This window comes from Salvelinus fontinalis, chromosome 18 (genome assembly GCF_029448725.1).
Source record: "Salvelinus fontinalis isolate EN_2023a chromosome 18, ASM2944872v1, whole genome shotgun sequence".
NCBI classification, from domain to species: Eukaryota; Metazoa; Chordata; class Actinopteri; order Salmoniformes; family Salmonidae; genus Salvelinus; species Salvelinus fontinalis.
The window spans coordinates 57,206,138-57,222,558 of record NC_074682.1 but is presented as its reverse complement, the minus strand read 5'-3'; the positions used below and the strand labels follow the sequence as shown (position 1 = coordinate 57,222,558).

The 16,421-nt window shown below is 43.2% G+C and overlaps 2 protein-coding genes across 2 annotated transcripts in view; one reads left to right on the top strand and one right to left on the bottom strand.

Moving 5' to 3' along the window:
- Nucleotides 1–5,106: 5,106 nt before the first annotated feature.
- LOC129815780 (inositol hexakisphosphate kinase 1-like) overlaps nucleotides 5,107–16,421 on the top strand; it is an 86,449-nt gene continuing 75,134 nt past the window's right edge. The window contains exon 1 of the mRNA XM_055869894.1: nucleotides 5,107–5,771. The gene's annotated coding sequence lies outside the window, so the exon portion shown is untranslated. The remainder of the gene's footprint in view (nucleotides 5,772–16,421) is intronic.
- Nucleotides 13,928–16,421, bottom strand: part of LOC129816060 (trichohyalin-like) — a gene marked incomplete at its 5' end in the record, with an annotated part of 5,304 nt that continues 2,810 nt past the window's right edge. Inside the window, 2 exons of the mRNA XM_055870236.1 lie at nucleotides 13,928–14,135; nucleotides 15,886–16,138. Coding sequence (XP_055726211.1) covers nucleotides 13,928–14,135; nucleotides 15,886–16,138 — 461 coding nt within the window. The remainder of the gene's footprint in view (nucleotides 14,136–15,885; nucleotides 16,139–16,421) is intronic.

Below are 16,421 nucleotides of genomic sequence, written 5' to 3'. Positions count from 1 at the left end.
CTTGCCTTGTTAAATAAATAAAGAATTATGTGAGCTGTTCTTGCCATAATATGGACTTTGTCTTTTACCAAATCATGCTGTCTTCTGTATATCACCCCTACCTCGTCACAACACAACTGATTAGCTCAAACGCATTAAGAAGGAAAGAAATTCCACAAATTAACTTTTAGCAAGGCACAACTGTTTATTAAAATGCATTCAAGGTGACGACCTCATGCAGCTGGTTGAGAGAATGCAGAGAGTGTGCAAAGCTGTCATCAAGGCAAAGGGTGGCAAACTTTGAAGAATCTCAAATACAAAATATATATTTTTGGTTACTATATGATTCCATATGTGATATATCGTAGTTTTGATGTCTTCATAATTATTCTACAATGTACAAATATAGAAAAACCTTTTGAAAGAGTAGGTTTGTCCGAACGTTTGACTGGTACTTTTGTACGGGATTTTTTTAGTGTCAGAAATTAATAATCAAATTGAATAAAACTTGTGAACGTGCCAGATGATCAGGTTGATGCGGCTTTCCAATAAATGATTGATGCTTGACTGCCATTTGACAAATACAAATATTCTCACTCTTTAGTTGTATACTTAATAATCTCATGTAGACTAGCCTAACCACACTGTATCTGCCAGTGGTTGGCTAGAGTGTACGTACCAAGACCAGAGTAGGCATATTTGCCATTTAACGCAACAGTTTTTGACTAAACTATTGGTACGGTTGAAAATGCGATGGAAACACATTGAACCTTTTTTTTAATTATTTGTATTTGTTTTCATTCAGTCTAGTCGGACTCCTGAGCAACAGAACAAGTTGTTCATTTCACTGTAGTCTCAGTCGTTTGGTCCTTGTCCTCTTCTTGAAGTCATGAATGAACTCGTGCAACTGGTGATCGAATTCCTCCCAGAGTTTTGGCGATAGTTTATGTATGAAATCAGCTACAGATACCAGGGGGGGGGGGGGGGGTTAGAGGAGTGTCTGTGGAGAGCAGCATGCATGGTGAGGAGGGAAGAGGGGGAATGAGATCAGAGTAAATTAGGAGAGTTTCAAATGATTTACCTCTGGGACAATCTGCTGGCTCAGTGCATGACGTTCTCCAGATTTTTCGAGATCTGTCTTCAATCGTTTGCAATGTCTTTGCCAGTGATGTGTCAAGAGTCTGCAGCTCTTTCCTCCCCTTCTCACACCCCTGCTGCTACTACTGCTGCTCTGTGGCGTCGCTGAGGAGCAAGCCAGGGGAGTAGGTCTTGGAGATGGGCCCAGGATAGGGCTTCCCTGGGCCTGCATGGAAATGTGTTTCCATTCTACACTGCAGCTCAGTGCAGGAGATGGACAACGACCAGTCAGTGCTATGGGCTGGTGAACAGGCAGTGCTGGGTGACAGAAAAAAAAAACTGGTGTACCCATTCGATGGTGTTTTGTAAAATAAAAAACAAGGTAGAGGGCTATTTAGTACACAAATCTAAACCAAACACAACGATCGAAGAAAAACCTATCTAATATCATTAACCGAGACTACCATAGCTAGCTATAGCAGAGATGAGTAGGCCTGGCATAGCTACTCAACTCTGCTCAAACGTTTGTGTCATTTTAGCTAGCTGGACCTTCCTACTGAACTTTGACTTCAGTGTTACCGATTTTTCTTTCTCTGACAAAATGATGTTTGATCAAGAAGTTGTAAAGACCGTGTCAATGAACGCAACCAAAACCTCTACCATCTCTTCACTAGCATCACTTGTTTTCTCAATTATTTTGATCGTCGCCGCATAGGATTGACCGCTCAAACTTTTGCCAACTCAATCTCCTTCACCCTTACAGGGAACTCCAGGAACTCAGGATCCTGATCCCGCCACAATTACAACACTGTCGTCCTTCTACACGCCTTTCTTTAGTATACTCTGTTCATTGGTGCTCCCAAGTGGCACAGCGGTCTAACGCACCGCATCTCAGTTCAAGAGGTGTCACTACAGTCCCTGGTTCGAATCCAGCCTGTATCACGTCCGGCCGTTATTGGGAGTCCCATAGGGTGGCGGGTTTGGCATTCGGGTTTGGCCGGGAAAGGCTGTCATTGTAAATAAGAATTTTGTTCTTAACTTCTTATGTCTGCAGGGGCAGTGTTGAGTAGCTTGGATGAAAGGTGCCCAGAGTAAACGGCCTGCTCCTCAGTCCCAGTTGCTTTAGTATTTGCTATTAGTATTGGATAGAAAACTCTCTGAAGTTTCTAAAAATGTTTGAATTATGTCTGTAAGTATAACATAACTCATATGGCAGGCAAAAACCTGAGAAGAAATCCAAACAGGAAGTGGGAAATCTGAGGTTGGTCGATTTTCAACCCAGCCCCTATTGAATACACAGTGGGATATGGATCAGTTTGCACTTCCTACGGCTTCCACTAGATGTCAACAGTCTGTAGAACCTTGTCTGATGCCTCTACTGTGAAGTGGGGCCGAAGGAGACAGGAATGAGTCAGGTCTACCATGACCTGACCATGCTCTGACCATGACCTGACCTCTGACTTCACATCTGAAGTCAATGGAATTCTCTGGTTGGAACGCTATTGAAGATTTATGTTAAAAACATTCTAAAGATTGATTCAATACATCGTTTGACATGTTTCTACTGACTGTTACGGAACTTTTTGATATTTGGTCTGCTTTTAGTGAACGCGCTTCCTGACTTCGGATTTGTTAACCAAACACGCTAACAAAAATAGCTATTTGGACATAAATGATGGACATTACCGAACAAAATTAACATTTCTTGTGGAAGTGGGAGTCCTGGGAGTGCAGTCCGACGAAGATCAGTAAAGGTAAGGGAAGATTTATAATGCTATTTATGAGTTTTGTTGACTGCACAATTTGGCGGGTAACTGTATATGGCTTCCCTTTGTGGCTGAACGCTGTTCTCAGATTATTGAATATTGTGCTTTTGCTCTAAAGCTTTTTGAAATCTGACACAGCGGTTGCATTAAGAACAAGTGTATCTTTAATTCTATGTAAAAAATGTATCTTTCATCAAAGTTAATGATGAGTATTTATGTTATTTGCCGTGGTTCTCTGCAATTTCTCTGGATATTTTGGAGGCATTTCTGAACATGGCGCCAATGTAAACTGAGGTTTTTGGATATAAATATGAACTTATTCGAACAAAACATATATGTATTGTGTAACATAAAGTCCTATGAGTGTCATCTGATGAAGATCATCAAAGGTTAGTGATTAATTTTATCTCTATTTCGGCTTTTTGTGACTCCTGTCTTTGGCTGGAAAAATGGCTGTGTTTTTCTGCGATTTTGCGGTGACCTAACATAATCATTTGTGGTGCTTTCGCTGTAAAGCCTTTTTGAAATCGGTCACTGTGGTGGGATTAACAAGAAGTGTATCTTTAAAATGGTGTGAAATACTTGTATGCTTGAGGAATTTTAATTATGAGATTTCTGTTGTTTGAATTTGGCGCCCTGCACTTTCACTGGCTGTTGTCATATCAACCCGTTAACGGGATTGCAGACATAAGAAGTTTTAACTGACTTGCCTACTTAAATAAAGGTTCAATTTAAATAAAAAATCTGCACACACTTGAAACATGGCCAAATCCTTTACAATTCTTACACAGCAGTGGTTTGGGGACGAAGCTTTTACGGCGTATCTTACATAACCAAGACCAACGGACCTTCTTAATTTCCTCCATTCACCCAGCTGGTCAGAGGCCGGTTCACCAACCACACGAGGAATTCTCATCAGGGATTCAACCTGAGCATCCCTGAGATGACTCCTTTGACGGGTGCTCTACTCTGAAGTTCAAAACACAAAACTTCTGTTGTCCGAATTCTTTTGAGGCCAACTGCAATCTTCCTCTGTTCTTCAGAAATACAATTAATCAAAATAAGACCACTCCTGGTCACTCTGACAGACTCTACTTTTCCAAGCCCAGACGTCACCATTTTCGACACCTCAAACGGTTTTCCCACATACTCAACCTTACTCAACAAACGCATCCCAACAAGAAACGATTCATTATCTTTTACACACGTATCCTCCACTCCAATGTTAGACAATTTCGTTTTTGTTCCAGTTTTCGATATTTCTGTTGTCCATTCAGAACATTTGTTTTCACCAAATTTACTCGATGCGCTACTTAATTCGAACTCCGCATCTACTTCCTCCACATACTGAGTTTAGGGCTGAATGGAGTCCAGTCACGGGTAGTGGGAGAGGATGGAACTAGGTGAAACTGGGCTGACATTTTCTCATCGATTTAAACATCTGGGCCCAGATTCACACAAAAACTTAAGAAGCATTTTAAGAAAGAAAAAACGAGAAGTTCGTAAGATAGTAAAGTGCAACTCCTCAACAATATCTTTAAGATTTTATTGAAAACTTCACAAATATCTTCTTATGAATCTTCTTAAGATGTTTGTTGCTAGGCAACCAATTTGGCTAGCTATCTAGCTAGCAATGACAATTATGTTAGATTATTTCCTTCTGAGATGACTGTTCTAAAACATGTTCTTGGGTTTAAAGTCATCAATATCGAAACTTTCAGATGAAGTTTGTGAGTGAATTAAACATGTTCTATTGCTTTCATGAGCTTATTCTCTCACTGCCCAGAATTTATCTTGGATTTAAGAAGATTTACAATAACTTTATTTTCAAGAATCTAATTTCTTCTTAACTTTTTGCTTAAGGAGAAACATGAGAAATAGCGCAATACATTTTCCAATAACCTTTTTGAGGAATAGCAATTTTGCTTAATTTCATTCGTAAGTCTATAGTTAAGGAAAAAATGCCAGTTAAGAAGACATTTCTTCTTAATAAGGTTTTGTGAATCTGGGCCCAGATCTCACTACATTTTGCTGTTCCCAAAACTAGAATCTGTCACGAACACAATGCATTAAGTTGTATAGAATTTACGTTTTTCCAAAGTAAAAAAAATGGCGGTGTTTAGAAGGAGTGCAAGATCAAATAGAGTTTGTGCACACGCTCACTATACAGAGGAGGCGTTCCCTAACGGAAATATGCAAATATATGACACAACGCGCCAATAGGATCTCGTGCTTGGCTTACTTACTTACTTGTTCCGCCCACTATGCTTCATCAGCTAACGCTATAAACGACACATATGAACGATCTTGGAGTAGTTTTAAAATGTCTTTGCTAGCGTCAGCCCTACAATTGAACCAATCACCGACGAAGGGGCGTTGACTAAGGCTATCGAACTTCGGCTTGCCTGCAGGAGAAGAAAAAAAATGTCGTGTGCACGAACATCCGACAAAAACCGTTACCGAAGACCAAAACCGTCACAAAATGTCGTCATAATATATGCCGTACCGAACTGTTTTGGATGCGAAGCATGCGGTTATTAGACGGGAGAGTGACACACACATATATTCTTGCCTGAACAACCGGGACCCGAATTAGCTATTGTGCTAAACCGAGTCGCTGCTAACTAGCTAGCTGGTTATCGTGTGTTTTAGTCAGACATTTAGCTAACGTTAGCTAAGGATACAGAGTACATACCACCTGAATACCCTTTCTCAGGTTGCAAGCACGTCCTAGCTAGTTAGCCATGTTGACTTGTAGCGAACATTAACTACACCGATTTAAGTCAACGTTTGCTAGCTAAAATGCAGTCACACAGGCTACAAGTTATCTGCTAACGCGTTAGCTAGCTAAGGTTATTTCGGTTCGGCTACGGTAGGCAGGGGTCTGTCCTGTTTGCCCTCCGATTTGGGGTTTGCTTTCATCTGTCAAACTGAGGATTCACAAACCCGGTAAGTAAACAACGTTAGCTAACATTGGTATAATGTGTAATGTTAGCGTAGTTGTGAAACTAGTTAGCGAGCATTGCCAAAAACGAGTTTTAGCTACCTAATATAGCCAAATATGTTTATCTAGCTGAGGTATGCTTTATCCAATAAGGACTTTAGCTAACGTACATATTTTGGTGGGCTAACTGGCAAGCTAACGTCATACTCCTCGCACAATGTAATCAGCTAACGTTACAATCTGTATCTTTGCCAGGGTTGGTTGTTGATACTGCAATGACTGATATAAACATGAATGTTATAATGTTTGCTGTAGCTATCCATCTGCGATAGAACCTTATGAAAAACATCAACAATTTGAGTGTTAGGGCAGTAAATAACTGCTCACACTCAAAGCCTCCATCGTGCAATGAAAACATGTCACGTCGGTATTCAGCTGTGACAACCTATGGTCATAATGTAACACTGGAGGAGCAAGTGTGACTTAATCTGCCTCATATATTTAAATATGAAGGATGGTATTGTCAAAATAACGCTCAGTGTGTACAGATATTTACTACATATAGGCCTATCATATATTCATTAATGTGCTTATCCTTCCCATTTCCTGCCCATGTATTTAGTGCCTCTGAGGATGTGGTAAAGGGATATTAGTTATCGAAAACCCTACTCCGTATGTGTAGTGTTTTCAGCGGTTACGTTCGCCCACATTTGGCTCCATGTCAACTACAATTCCGACGCGGTGTTTTTAACGTTTAGAGCAGTTTTGCACATATCCACAAGCTGTATGTGCCTCCAGTTGACAAACTACACTAACTCTCCATTTGCGTTTACACACAGGTGTTCAGGGCACGCTAGATAGCTATGAAAAGCCAACTGACATTTACTCATGAGGTGCTGACCTGCTGCACACTCGACAACCACTGTGATTATTATTTGACCCTGCTGGTCATCTATGAACATCTGGGCCATGTACTGTTATAATCTCATCCCGGCACAGCCAGAAGAGGACTGGCCACCCCTCAGAGCCTGGTTCATCTCTAGGTTTCTTCCTAGGTTCCTGGCTTTCTAGGGAGTTTTTCCTAGCCACCGTGCTTCTACATCTGCATTGCTTGCTTTTTGGGGGGTTTATGCTGGGTTTCTGTATAAGTACTTTGTGACATCGGATGATGTAAAAAGGGCTTTATAAATACATTTATCTTATTTTATAATTAGCACAGGTGGCTGCATATGTCTTCTGTCTGTCTTTCGTAGTAACATGGAGATATGGCTATGTGGGAACACTAAAGGTGTGTAGTAATTTAACCTTTTTGTTAAAAAAAAAAAAATACATTCCTTATGTTTCCAAAAACGTACAACAAGCGATGCATGTTAATGTTTAGAGTAAGTGCCGGGGCTCCATCCCGGTCAGAAGACACCATCATCAGTAGGTGCTAAAGCAGTTAGCATCTATGAATGTGGTAGGGGGATATCAGTTGAATGATTTATGTGATCACATATTAGGAGCAAATCCAGCTGTGGCTTTTGAAAAGCCAGTTGGTCCTGTCATGTCCACAGTGTATCTTTACTAATACCATCAGTGTGTCATTCTGTGGCCTGTCCCGCCGGGACATCCTAGAGTTGCTGCCTGCCCCACTGCCGTGCTGTGCCCCATCAATTAGCATGTGTCACCTGTTGAATGTGTCTCTGTGACAAATGTTATTCTTTTCAAATGCAGCGTCCCTATATACGTTCCCCTCTAGAGGTCACCCACCTAGCCTGTCTCTCTGGCTCCTGTGCTGGCTGACCTCACTGGAGTACTGAAGTTGACAGTGGTGTGGAGATGGGGGGGGGGGGGGGTTGAGTGGCATTGCGTAGACATAGTTGTTGAAGGATATCGCTGAAGGCTAGGGGCCTAACCCATTATGGTTGGTGTCTTGGGAAGGGAAAAAGGCCTCAGTATTGTGCTGTTTTAACTGTTTGGTTTCTGTCACTCTGCACAGCTCTCTTTCTTCAAAAGCATAATCCCATAAAGAGAGAAATCACACGCCACTGACGAAACTACATGTTATGCTGGTAGAAAGACAACAATTGCATAATAAACATTGCGTCAGCAAAAGCAATATACATTTGCAGACTTGCATGTTGTAAGTTATGACATGTCTGTGAGTGTGAGAAGATGTTGATTTAAGCATTTAGAAACATTTTATATAAAGCTTTTTTAACAAGTGTCCCCAGCAGTTAACCTACATGCCCATTCAATAGGCCTCCCTCCACCCAGCTATTGCACATGCTCATTCAAAACCTCCACCTCTAGTCTAAATATATTTTTTTATGTTTTTTCTTAAAGGTTTATTTTAATATTTTTTAAAAATATATTTAACTTATTTTTTGGCCCCTTTTCTCCCCAATTTTGTGGTATCCAATTGGTAGTAGTTACAGTCTTGTCTCATCGCTGCAACTCCCGTACGGACTCGGGAGAGGCGAAGGTTGAAATTCAGTTTTTATTTGGGGGGGGGGGGGGGGGGGATAAGATTCAGACACAAGTTACATTTCATTGAGACTTGTCTCACACCAAGCCATAGTTCAGTTGTCCATGAGAAAGTCTACTCATGCAACACAGGCCCCTCAGGGCCACTCCACATCACCAAGTCCAAATATAGAATGTACATATAGTTGCCTCCATTTTAAGTGTGAATATGCAAGATGTCTACTACAATGAAAAGTATAAAGATAAAGCGAGCACAAAAGTTTAAAAAGCGTAAAACAAAAAAAAATTAAGACATTCAGCGAGTCTCAGGAATGCAGTGTCATAGATCAAAGGTCTTTGTTCTCAATTTTCCAATATTTTTCTCTCCTGTTTAAAAAAAAATATACAGTAACTATTAACAGGTGAACAGATGGATTGTATTACAGTACCAGATGTTTCCACTTTGACCATTGAACAAAATCAGACCTTAACGATGTTATATATATACTCAATCCATTTTGACAGTCACTATGAATCCATTTGTTCCTGTAGTCTCAGAGAAAAGGTCAGCCTCTCCATCGCATAGATCTCATGGATCACATGTTATCCAGTCATCTACCAACGGACGCCTTTGATTCTAACCGTTATTAGGGCTTTCTTACTTGCTAGTAGGAGTATTCCCAATCAAGCGTGTTCCCTGAATATATATCTATTTTTAAATGTAACCTTTTATTTAACTAGGCAAGTCAGTTAAGAACAAATTCTTATTTACAATGACAGGCTATCGGGGAACAGTGGGTCAACTGCCTTGTTCAGGGGCAGAATGGCAGCTTCTTTTTACCTCGTCAGCTCGGTTGATTCGATCCAGTAACCTTTCAGTTAATGGCCCAGCGCTCTAACCAGTAGGCCCCTGAATACAGAACCTCACCTCTGCATGGGACATCAACCTTAAATATGTCTTCCATGCATCTTTGCACGTCCTGCCAGTATGAAACAAGCTTAGGGCGTTCGCAAAATATGTGGTAATGGTTTGCCTCATTGTAACCACATGAAGTCCAACACCCCATTCCACTACTCTGATGTCTTTCTGTAAGTAACAAATAGTAACAAATAGTTTAACAGCAGCAGTCAAATAACAATAGAGAGGCTATATACAGGGGGTACCAGTACATATATACCCGTATATACCAGTATTGATGCATGGACCAGTTTGGGTTTTTACTTAACTTCTATAACAGTGTTTGATTTAAAAAAAATATGATGCGCCGTGTGTAACGTTCATTTTTATAGTTTACTTTGCTACATGAGTCATCTCTCGCTCTCTCTCCATGCCGCTTTCAGTCTGCATGGTCAATGCAGCACATGCAACAATGTTGATGGTAAAGGTCGACCGATTTCTGATTTTTCAATACCGATTATTGGAGGACCAAAAAAGCCGATACCGATTTAATCGGACGATTTAAAATTTGTTTTTTTGTTTGTAATAATGCCAATTACAACCATACTGAATGAACACTTATTTTAACTTAATATAATACATCAATAAAATCAATTTAGCCTCAAATAAATAATGAAACATGTTCAATTTGGTTTTAATAATGCAAAAATAAAGTGTTGGAGAAGAAAGTAAAAGTGCAATATGTGCCATGTAAGAAAGCTAATGTTTAAGTTCCTTGCTCAGATCATCAGAACATATGAAAGCTGGTGGTTCCTTTTAACATGAGTCTTCAATATTCCCAGGTAAGAAGTTTTAGGTTGTAGTTATTATAGGAATTATAGGACTATTTCTCTCTATACGATTTTTTATTTCATAAACAGCTCAATGCTCGAAGCACAGCGAAGAGCTGCTGGCAAAACGCAGGAAAGTGCTGTTTGAATGAATGCTTACGAGCCTGCTGGTGCCTACCATCGCTCAGTCAGACTGCTCTATCAAATCATAGACTTGGTTATAACATAACACACAGAAATACGAGCCGTAGGTCATTAATATGGTCGAATCCGGAAACTATCATCTCGAAAACAAAACATTTATTCTTTCGGTGAAATTCCGTATTTTATCTAACGGGTGGCATCCATAAGTCTAAATATTCCTGTTACATTGCACAACCTTCAATGTTATGTCATAATTACGTAAAATTCTGACAAATCAGGCGGCCCAAACTGTTGCATATACACTGACTCTGCGTGCAATGAACGCAAGAGAAGTGACACAATTTCACCTGGTTAATATTGCCTGCTAACCTTAATTTCTTTTAGCAAAATATGCAGGTTTAAAAATATATAATTGTGTATTGATTTTAAGAAAGGCATTGATGTTTATGGTTAGGTACACATTGGAGCAAGACAGTCCTTTTTTGCGTCTACGCACCGCATAGATTGTATGCAACGCAGGACATGCTAGATAAACTAGTAATATCATCAACCATGTGTAGTTAACTAGTGATTATGATTGATTGTTTATTATAAGATAAGTTTAATGCTAGCTAGCAACTTACCTTGGCTTCTTACTGCATTCACGTAACAGGCAGTCTCCTCCTTGCAAGATTGAATCCCCGAGCTGACAAGGTAAAAATCTGTCATTCTGCCCCTGAACAAGGCAGTTAACCCACCGCTCCTAGGCCGTCATTAAAAATAAGAATGTGTTCTTAACTGACGTGCCTAGTTAAATAAAGGTATAAAAATTCGGCCAAATCGGTGTCCAAAAATACAGATTTCCGATTGTTATGAAAACTTGAAATCGGCCCTCATTCCGATTTTAATCGGCCGACCTCCAGTTGATGGCAACAATGCTGTTTTCACTTTAATTCTGCATATAAATCCAGTAGTGTTCTATAATTGACACTATTAGTTGTGTTGCTTACATCTGCAAACAGCTAGTTTGTCTTTTTCTTAGCAATTTGGGACCTAAATCTTGTTAGCCGCTAATGCTAATCGCTAGGTAGCTAGCTAATGTACTGAGTCGGAGCAAACATAATTAGTTGTACAGCCTGATAATACCACTGATGGTATAGACCTGCAGTGAGGGGAAAAAATATTTGATCCCCTGCTGATTTTGTACGTTTGCCCACTGAAATGATGAAATGATGATCAGTCTATAATTTTAATGGTAGGTTTATTTGAACAGTGAGAGACAGAATAGCAACAAAAAAATCCAGAAAGACATTTGTCAAAAATGTTATACATTGATTTGCATTTTAATGAGGGAAATAAGTATTTGACCCCTCTGCAAAACATGACTTAGTACTTGGTGGCAAAACCCTTGTTGGCAATCACAGAGGTCAGACATTTCTTGTAGTTGGCCATCAGGGTTGCACACATCTCAGGAGGGATTTTGTCCCACTCCTCTTTGCAGATCTTGTCCAAGTCATTAAGGTTTCAAGGCTGACGTTTGGCAACTCGAACCTTCAGCTCCCTCCACAAATTTTCTATGGGATGAAGGTCTGGAGACTGGCTAGGCCACTCCAGGACCTTAATGTGCTTCTTCTTGAGCCACTCCTTTGTTGCCTTGGCTGTGTGTTTTGGGTCATTGTCATGCTAGAATACCCATCCACGACCCATTTTCAATGCCCTGGCTGAGGGAAGGAGGTTCTCACCCAAGTTTTGACGGTACATGGCCCCGTCCATCGTCCCTTTGATGCGGTGAAGTTGTCCTGTCCCCTTAGCAGAAAAACACACCCAAAGCATAATGTTTCCACCTCCATGTTTGACGGTGGGGATGGTGTTCTTGGGGTCATAGGCAGCATTCCTCCTCCTCCAAACACGGTGAGTTGAGTTGATGCCAAAGAGCTCCATTTTGGTCTCATCTGACCACAACACTTTCACCCAGTTGTCCTCTGAATCATTCAGATGTTCATTGGCAAACTTCAGACGGGCATGTATATGTGCTTTCTTGAGCAGGGGGACCTCGCGGGCGCGGCAGAATTTCAGTCCTTCACGGCGTAGTGTGTTACCAATTGTTTTCTTGGTGACTATGGTCCCAGCTGCCTTGAGATCATTGACAAGATCCTCCCGTGTAGTTCTGGGCTGATTTCTCACTGTCCTCATGATCATTGCAACTCCACGAGGTGAGATCTTGCATGGAGCCCCAGGCTGAGGGAGATTGACAGTTTTTTTGTGTTTCTTCCATTTGCGAATAATCGCACCAACTGTTGTCACCTTCTCACCAAGCTGCTTGGCGATGGCCTTGTAGCCCATTCCAGCCTTGTGTAGGTCTACAATCTTGTCCCTGACATCCTTGGAGAGCTCTTTGGTCTTAGCCATGGTGGAGAGTTTGGAATCTGATTGATTGATTGCTTCTGTGGACAGGTCTTTTATATAGGTAACAAGATGAGATTAGGAGCACCCTTTAAGAGTGTGCTCCTTATCTCAGCTCGTTACCTGTATAAAAGACACCTGGGAGCCAGAAATCTTTCTCATTGAGGGGGGGATCAAATTCTTATTTCCCTCATTTAAAATGCAAATCAATTTATAACATTTTTGACATGTGATTTTCTGGATTTTTTTGTTGTTATTCTGTCTCTCACGGTTCAAATAAACCTACCATTAAAATTATAGACTGATAATTTCTTTGTCAGTGGGCAAACGTACAAAATCAGCAGGGGATCAAATACTTTTTTCCCTCGCTGTAAATCAGCATGTTGTTTGTCCAACAGTACCTTATAAATCAAAGAGGAATACCAGAAGCATTAATATGTTAGCTACATGAAGTAGCAAAGAGAAAACAGACAATGTAGCCAAATATTATAGGGTCGTCTAGGAAACAATTATCAACACTTTGGTTCCTACCCCAAGTGTTTGGTTCCAATTTTGTTTTTGCAATAACTCCTCCCTGGCATTTTCATTCGTTTTCATGTCAAACAACACTATTCGCACTGCCCACTATCAGACCCATTTTGAAATTACTTAATGTATGTGTGGCCACCCTAAGGTCATGCACTACTTATAAAGCAAATTTAGAAATGTTATAATTTAAAAACAGAAAATACCGTCATACTGTTTAAATTTTTTTAATTTTATTTTTTATATATAAATAAAAATTCAATCCCTTGATATGTTTTGGCCATATCGCCCAGCCCGACCTGAAGGGCCCTCGTGTTGAGGATCAGTGTGGCGGATGTGTTGTTACCTACTCTTACCACCTGGGGGCGGCCCGTCAGGAAGTCCAGGATCCAGTTGCAGAGGGAGGTGTTTAGTCCCAGGGTCCTTGGCATAGTGATGAGCTTTGAGAGCACTATTGTGTTGAACGCTGAGCTGTAGTCAATGAATAGCATTCTCACATAGGTGTTCCTTTTGTCCAGGTGGGAAAGGGCAGTGTAGAGCGCAATAGAGATTGCATCATCTGAATCTATTTGGGCAATATGCAAATCGGAGTGGGTCTAAGGTTTCTGGGATTATGGTGTTGATGTGAGCCATAACTAGCCTTTCAAAGCACTTCCTTCATGGCTGTTGACGTGAGTGCTACGGGTCGGTAGTCATTTAGGCAGGTTACCTTAGTGTTCTTGGGCACAGGGACTATGGTGGTCTGCTTGAAACATGTTGGTATTACAGACTGAGTCAGGGAGAGGTTGAAAATGTCAGTGAAGACACTTGCCAGTTGGTTAGGTCCAGGTTCAACATTGTAGTTACTCCACTATATGAACCTAATTGACAGAGTGAAAAGAAGGCATCCTGTCCTGAACCTGTTCTGTCACCACGCTAAAGAGGCTTATTAGGGTCACCTCTTGCTCTCTCTCTCCCGCTCCTCCTCTCTTTCCCGCTCCTCCTCTCTTTCCCGCTCCTCCTCTCTTTCCCGCTCCTCCTCTCTTTCCCGCTCCTCCTCTCTTTCCCGCTCCTCCTCTCTTTCCCGCTCCTCCTCTCTTTCCCGCTCCTCCTCTCTTTCCCGCTCCTCCTCTCTTTCCCGCTCCTCCTCTCTCTTCCCGCTCCTCCTCTCCTCTCTCTCGCTCCTCCTCTCTCTCGCTCCTCTCTCTCCTCTCTCTCGCTCCTCCTCTCTCTCGCTCCTCCTCTCTCTCTCGCTCCTTCTCTCTCTCGCTCCTTCTCTCTCTCGCTCCTCTCTCTCTCTCTCTCTCTCTCTCTCGCTCCTCTCTCTCTCTCTCTCTCTCTCTCTCGCTCCTTCTCTCTCTCTCTCTCGCTCCTTCTCTCTTCTCCTCTCTCTCGCTCCTCTCTCTCTCTCTCTCTCTCGCTTCCTTCTCTCTCTCGCTCTCTCTCGCTCCTCCTCTCTCTCTCTCTCGCTCCTTCTCTCTCTCTCTCTCGCTCCTTCCTCTCTCTCTCTCTCTCGCTCCTCTCTCTCTCTCTCTCTCTCTCGCTCCTCTCTCCTCTCTCTCTCTCGCTCTCTCTCTCTCTCTCTCTCGCTCCTCCTCCTCTCTCTCTCTCTCTCGCTCCTCCTCCTCTCTCTCTCTCTCTCTCGCTCCTCCTCCTCCTCTCTCTCTCTCTCGCTCCTCGCTCCTCTCTCTCGCTCCTCCTCCTCTCTCTCTCTCTCTCTCTCTCTCCTCCTTCTCTCTCTCTCTCTCTCTCTCGCTCCTTCTCTCTCTCTCTCTCTCTCTCTCGTCTCTCCTCTCTCTCTCTCTCTCGCTCGCTCCTCTCTCTCTCTCTCTCTCGCTCCTCCTCTCTCTCTCTCTCTTGCTCCTCCTCTCTCTCTCTCTCTCTCTCTCTCTCGCTCCTCCTCCTCTCTCTCGCTCCTCCGCCTCCTCTCTCTCTCTCTCGCTCTCTCTCTCTCTCCTTCTCTCTCTCTCGCTCTCTCTCTCTCTCGCTCCTCTCTCTCTCTCTCTCTCGCTCCTCGCTCCTTCTCTCTCTCTCTCTCTCTCGCTCCTCTCTCTCTCTCTCTCTCGCTCCTCTCTCTCTCTCTCTCTCGCTCTCCTCTCTCTCTCTCTCTCTCTCGCTCTCTCGCTCCGCCTCTCTCTCTCTCTCTCTCTCTCTCTCCTCGCTCCTCCTCTCTCTCTCTCTCTCTCTCTCTCTCGCTCCTCCTCTCTCTCTCTCTCTCTCTCTCTCTCGCTCCTCTCTCTCTCTCTCTCGCTCCTCCTCTCTCTCTCTCTCGCTCCTCCTCTCTCTCTCTCTCGCTCTCCTCCTCTCTCTCTCTCTCTCTCGCTCCTCCTCTCTCTCTCTCTCGCTCCTCCTCTCTCTCGCTCCTCCTCTCTCTCTCTCGCTCCTCCTCTCTCTCTCTCTCTCTCTCGCTCCTCCTCCTCTCTCTCTCTCTCTCTCTCTCGCTCCTCCTCCTCTCTCTCTCTCTCTCGCTCCTCCTCTCTCTCTCTCTCTCTCTCGCTCCTCCTCTCTCTCTCTCTCTCGCTCGCTCCTCTCCTCTCTCTCTCTTCTCTCGCTCCTCCTCCTCTCTCGTCTCTCGCTCCTCCTCTCTCGCTCGCTCGCTCCTCCTCTCTCTCTCTCTCTCTCTCGCTCCTCCTCTCGTCTCTCTCTCTCTCTCTCCTCGCTCCTCCTCTCTCTCTCTCTCTCTCCTCTCTCGCTCCTCTCTCTCTCTCTCTCTCTCTCTCTCCTCTCTCTCGCTCCTCCTCTCTCTCTCTCGCTCCTCCTCTCTCTCTCTCGCTCCTCCTCTCTCTCTCTCTCTCTCTCTCTCGCTCTCTCTCTCTCTCTCGCTCCTTCTCTCTCTCTCTCTCGCTCCTCTCTCTCTCTCACTCTCTCGCTCCTTCTCTCTCTCTCTCTCTCGCTCCTTCTCTCTCTCATCGCTCCTCTCTCTCTCTCTCTCGCTCCTTCTCTCTCTCTCTCTCTCGCTCCTTCTCTCTCTCTCTCTCTCGCTCCTTCTCTCTCTCTCTCTCGCTCCTTCTCTCTCTCTCTCGCTCCTTCTCTCTCTCTCTCTCTCTCGCTCCTCCTCCTCTCTCTCTCTCTCTCTCGCTCCTCCTCCTCTCTCTCTCTCTCTCTCGCTCCTCCTCCTCTCTCTCGCTCCTCCTCCTCTCTCTCTCTCTCTCTCTCTCTCGCTCCTCTCTCTCTCTCTCTCTCTCTCTCGCTCCTTCTCTCTCTCTCTCTCTCTCTCTAGCTCCTTCTCTCTCTCTCTCTCGCTCCTCGCTCTCTCTCTCTCTCTCGCTCCTCCTCTCTCTCTCTCTTCTCCTCCTCTCTCTCTCTCTCTTCTCTCTCTCTCGCTCCTCTCTCTCTCTCGCTCTCTCGCTCTCTCTCTCTCTCTCTCTCTCTCGCTCCTTCTCTCTCTCTCTCTCTCTCGCTCCTTCTCTCTCTCTCTCTCTCTCTCGCTCCTTCTCTCTCTCTCTCTC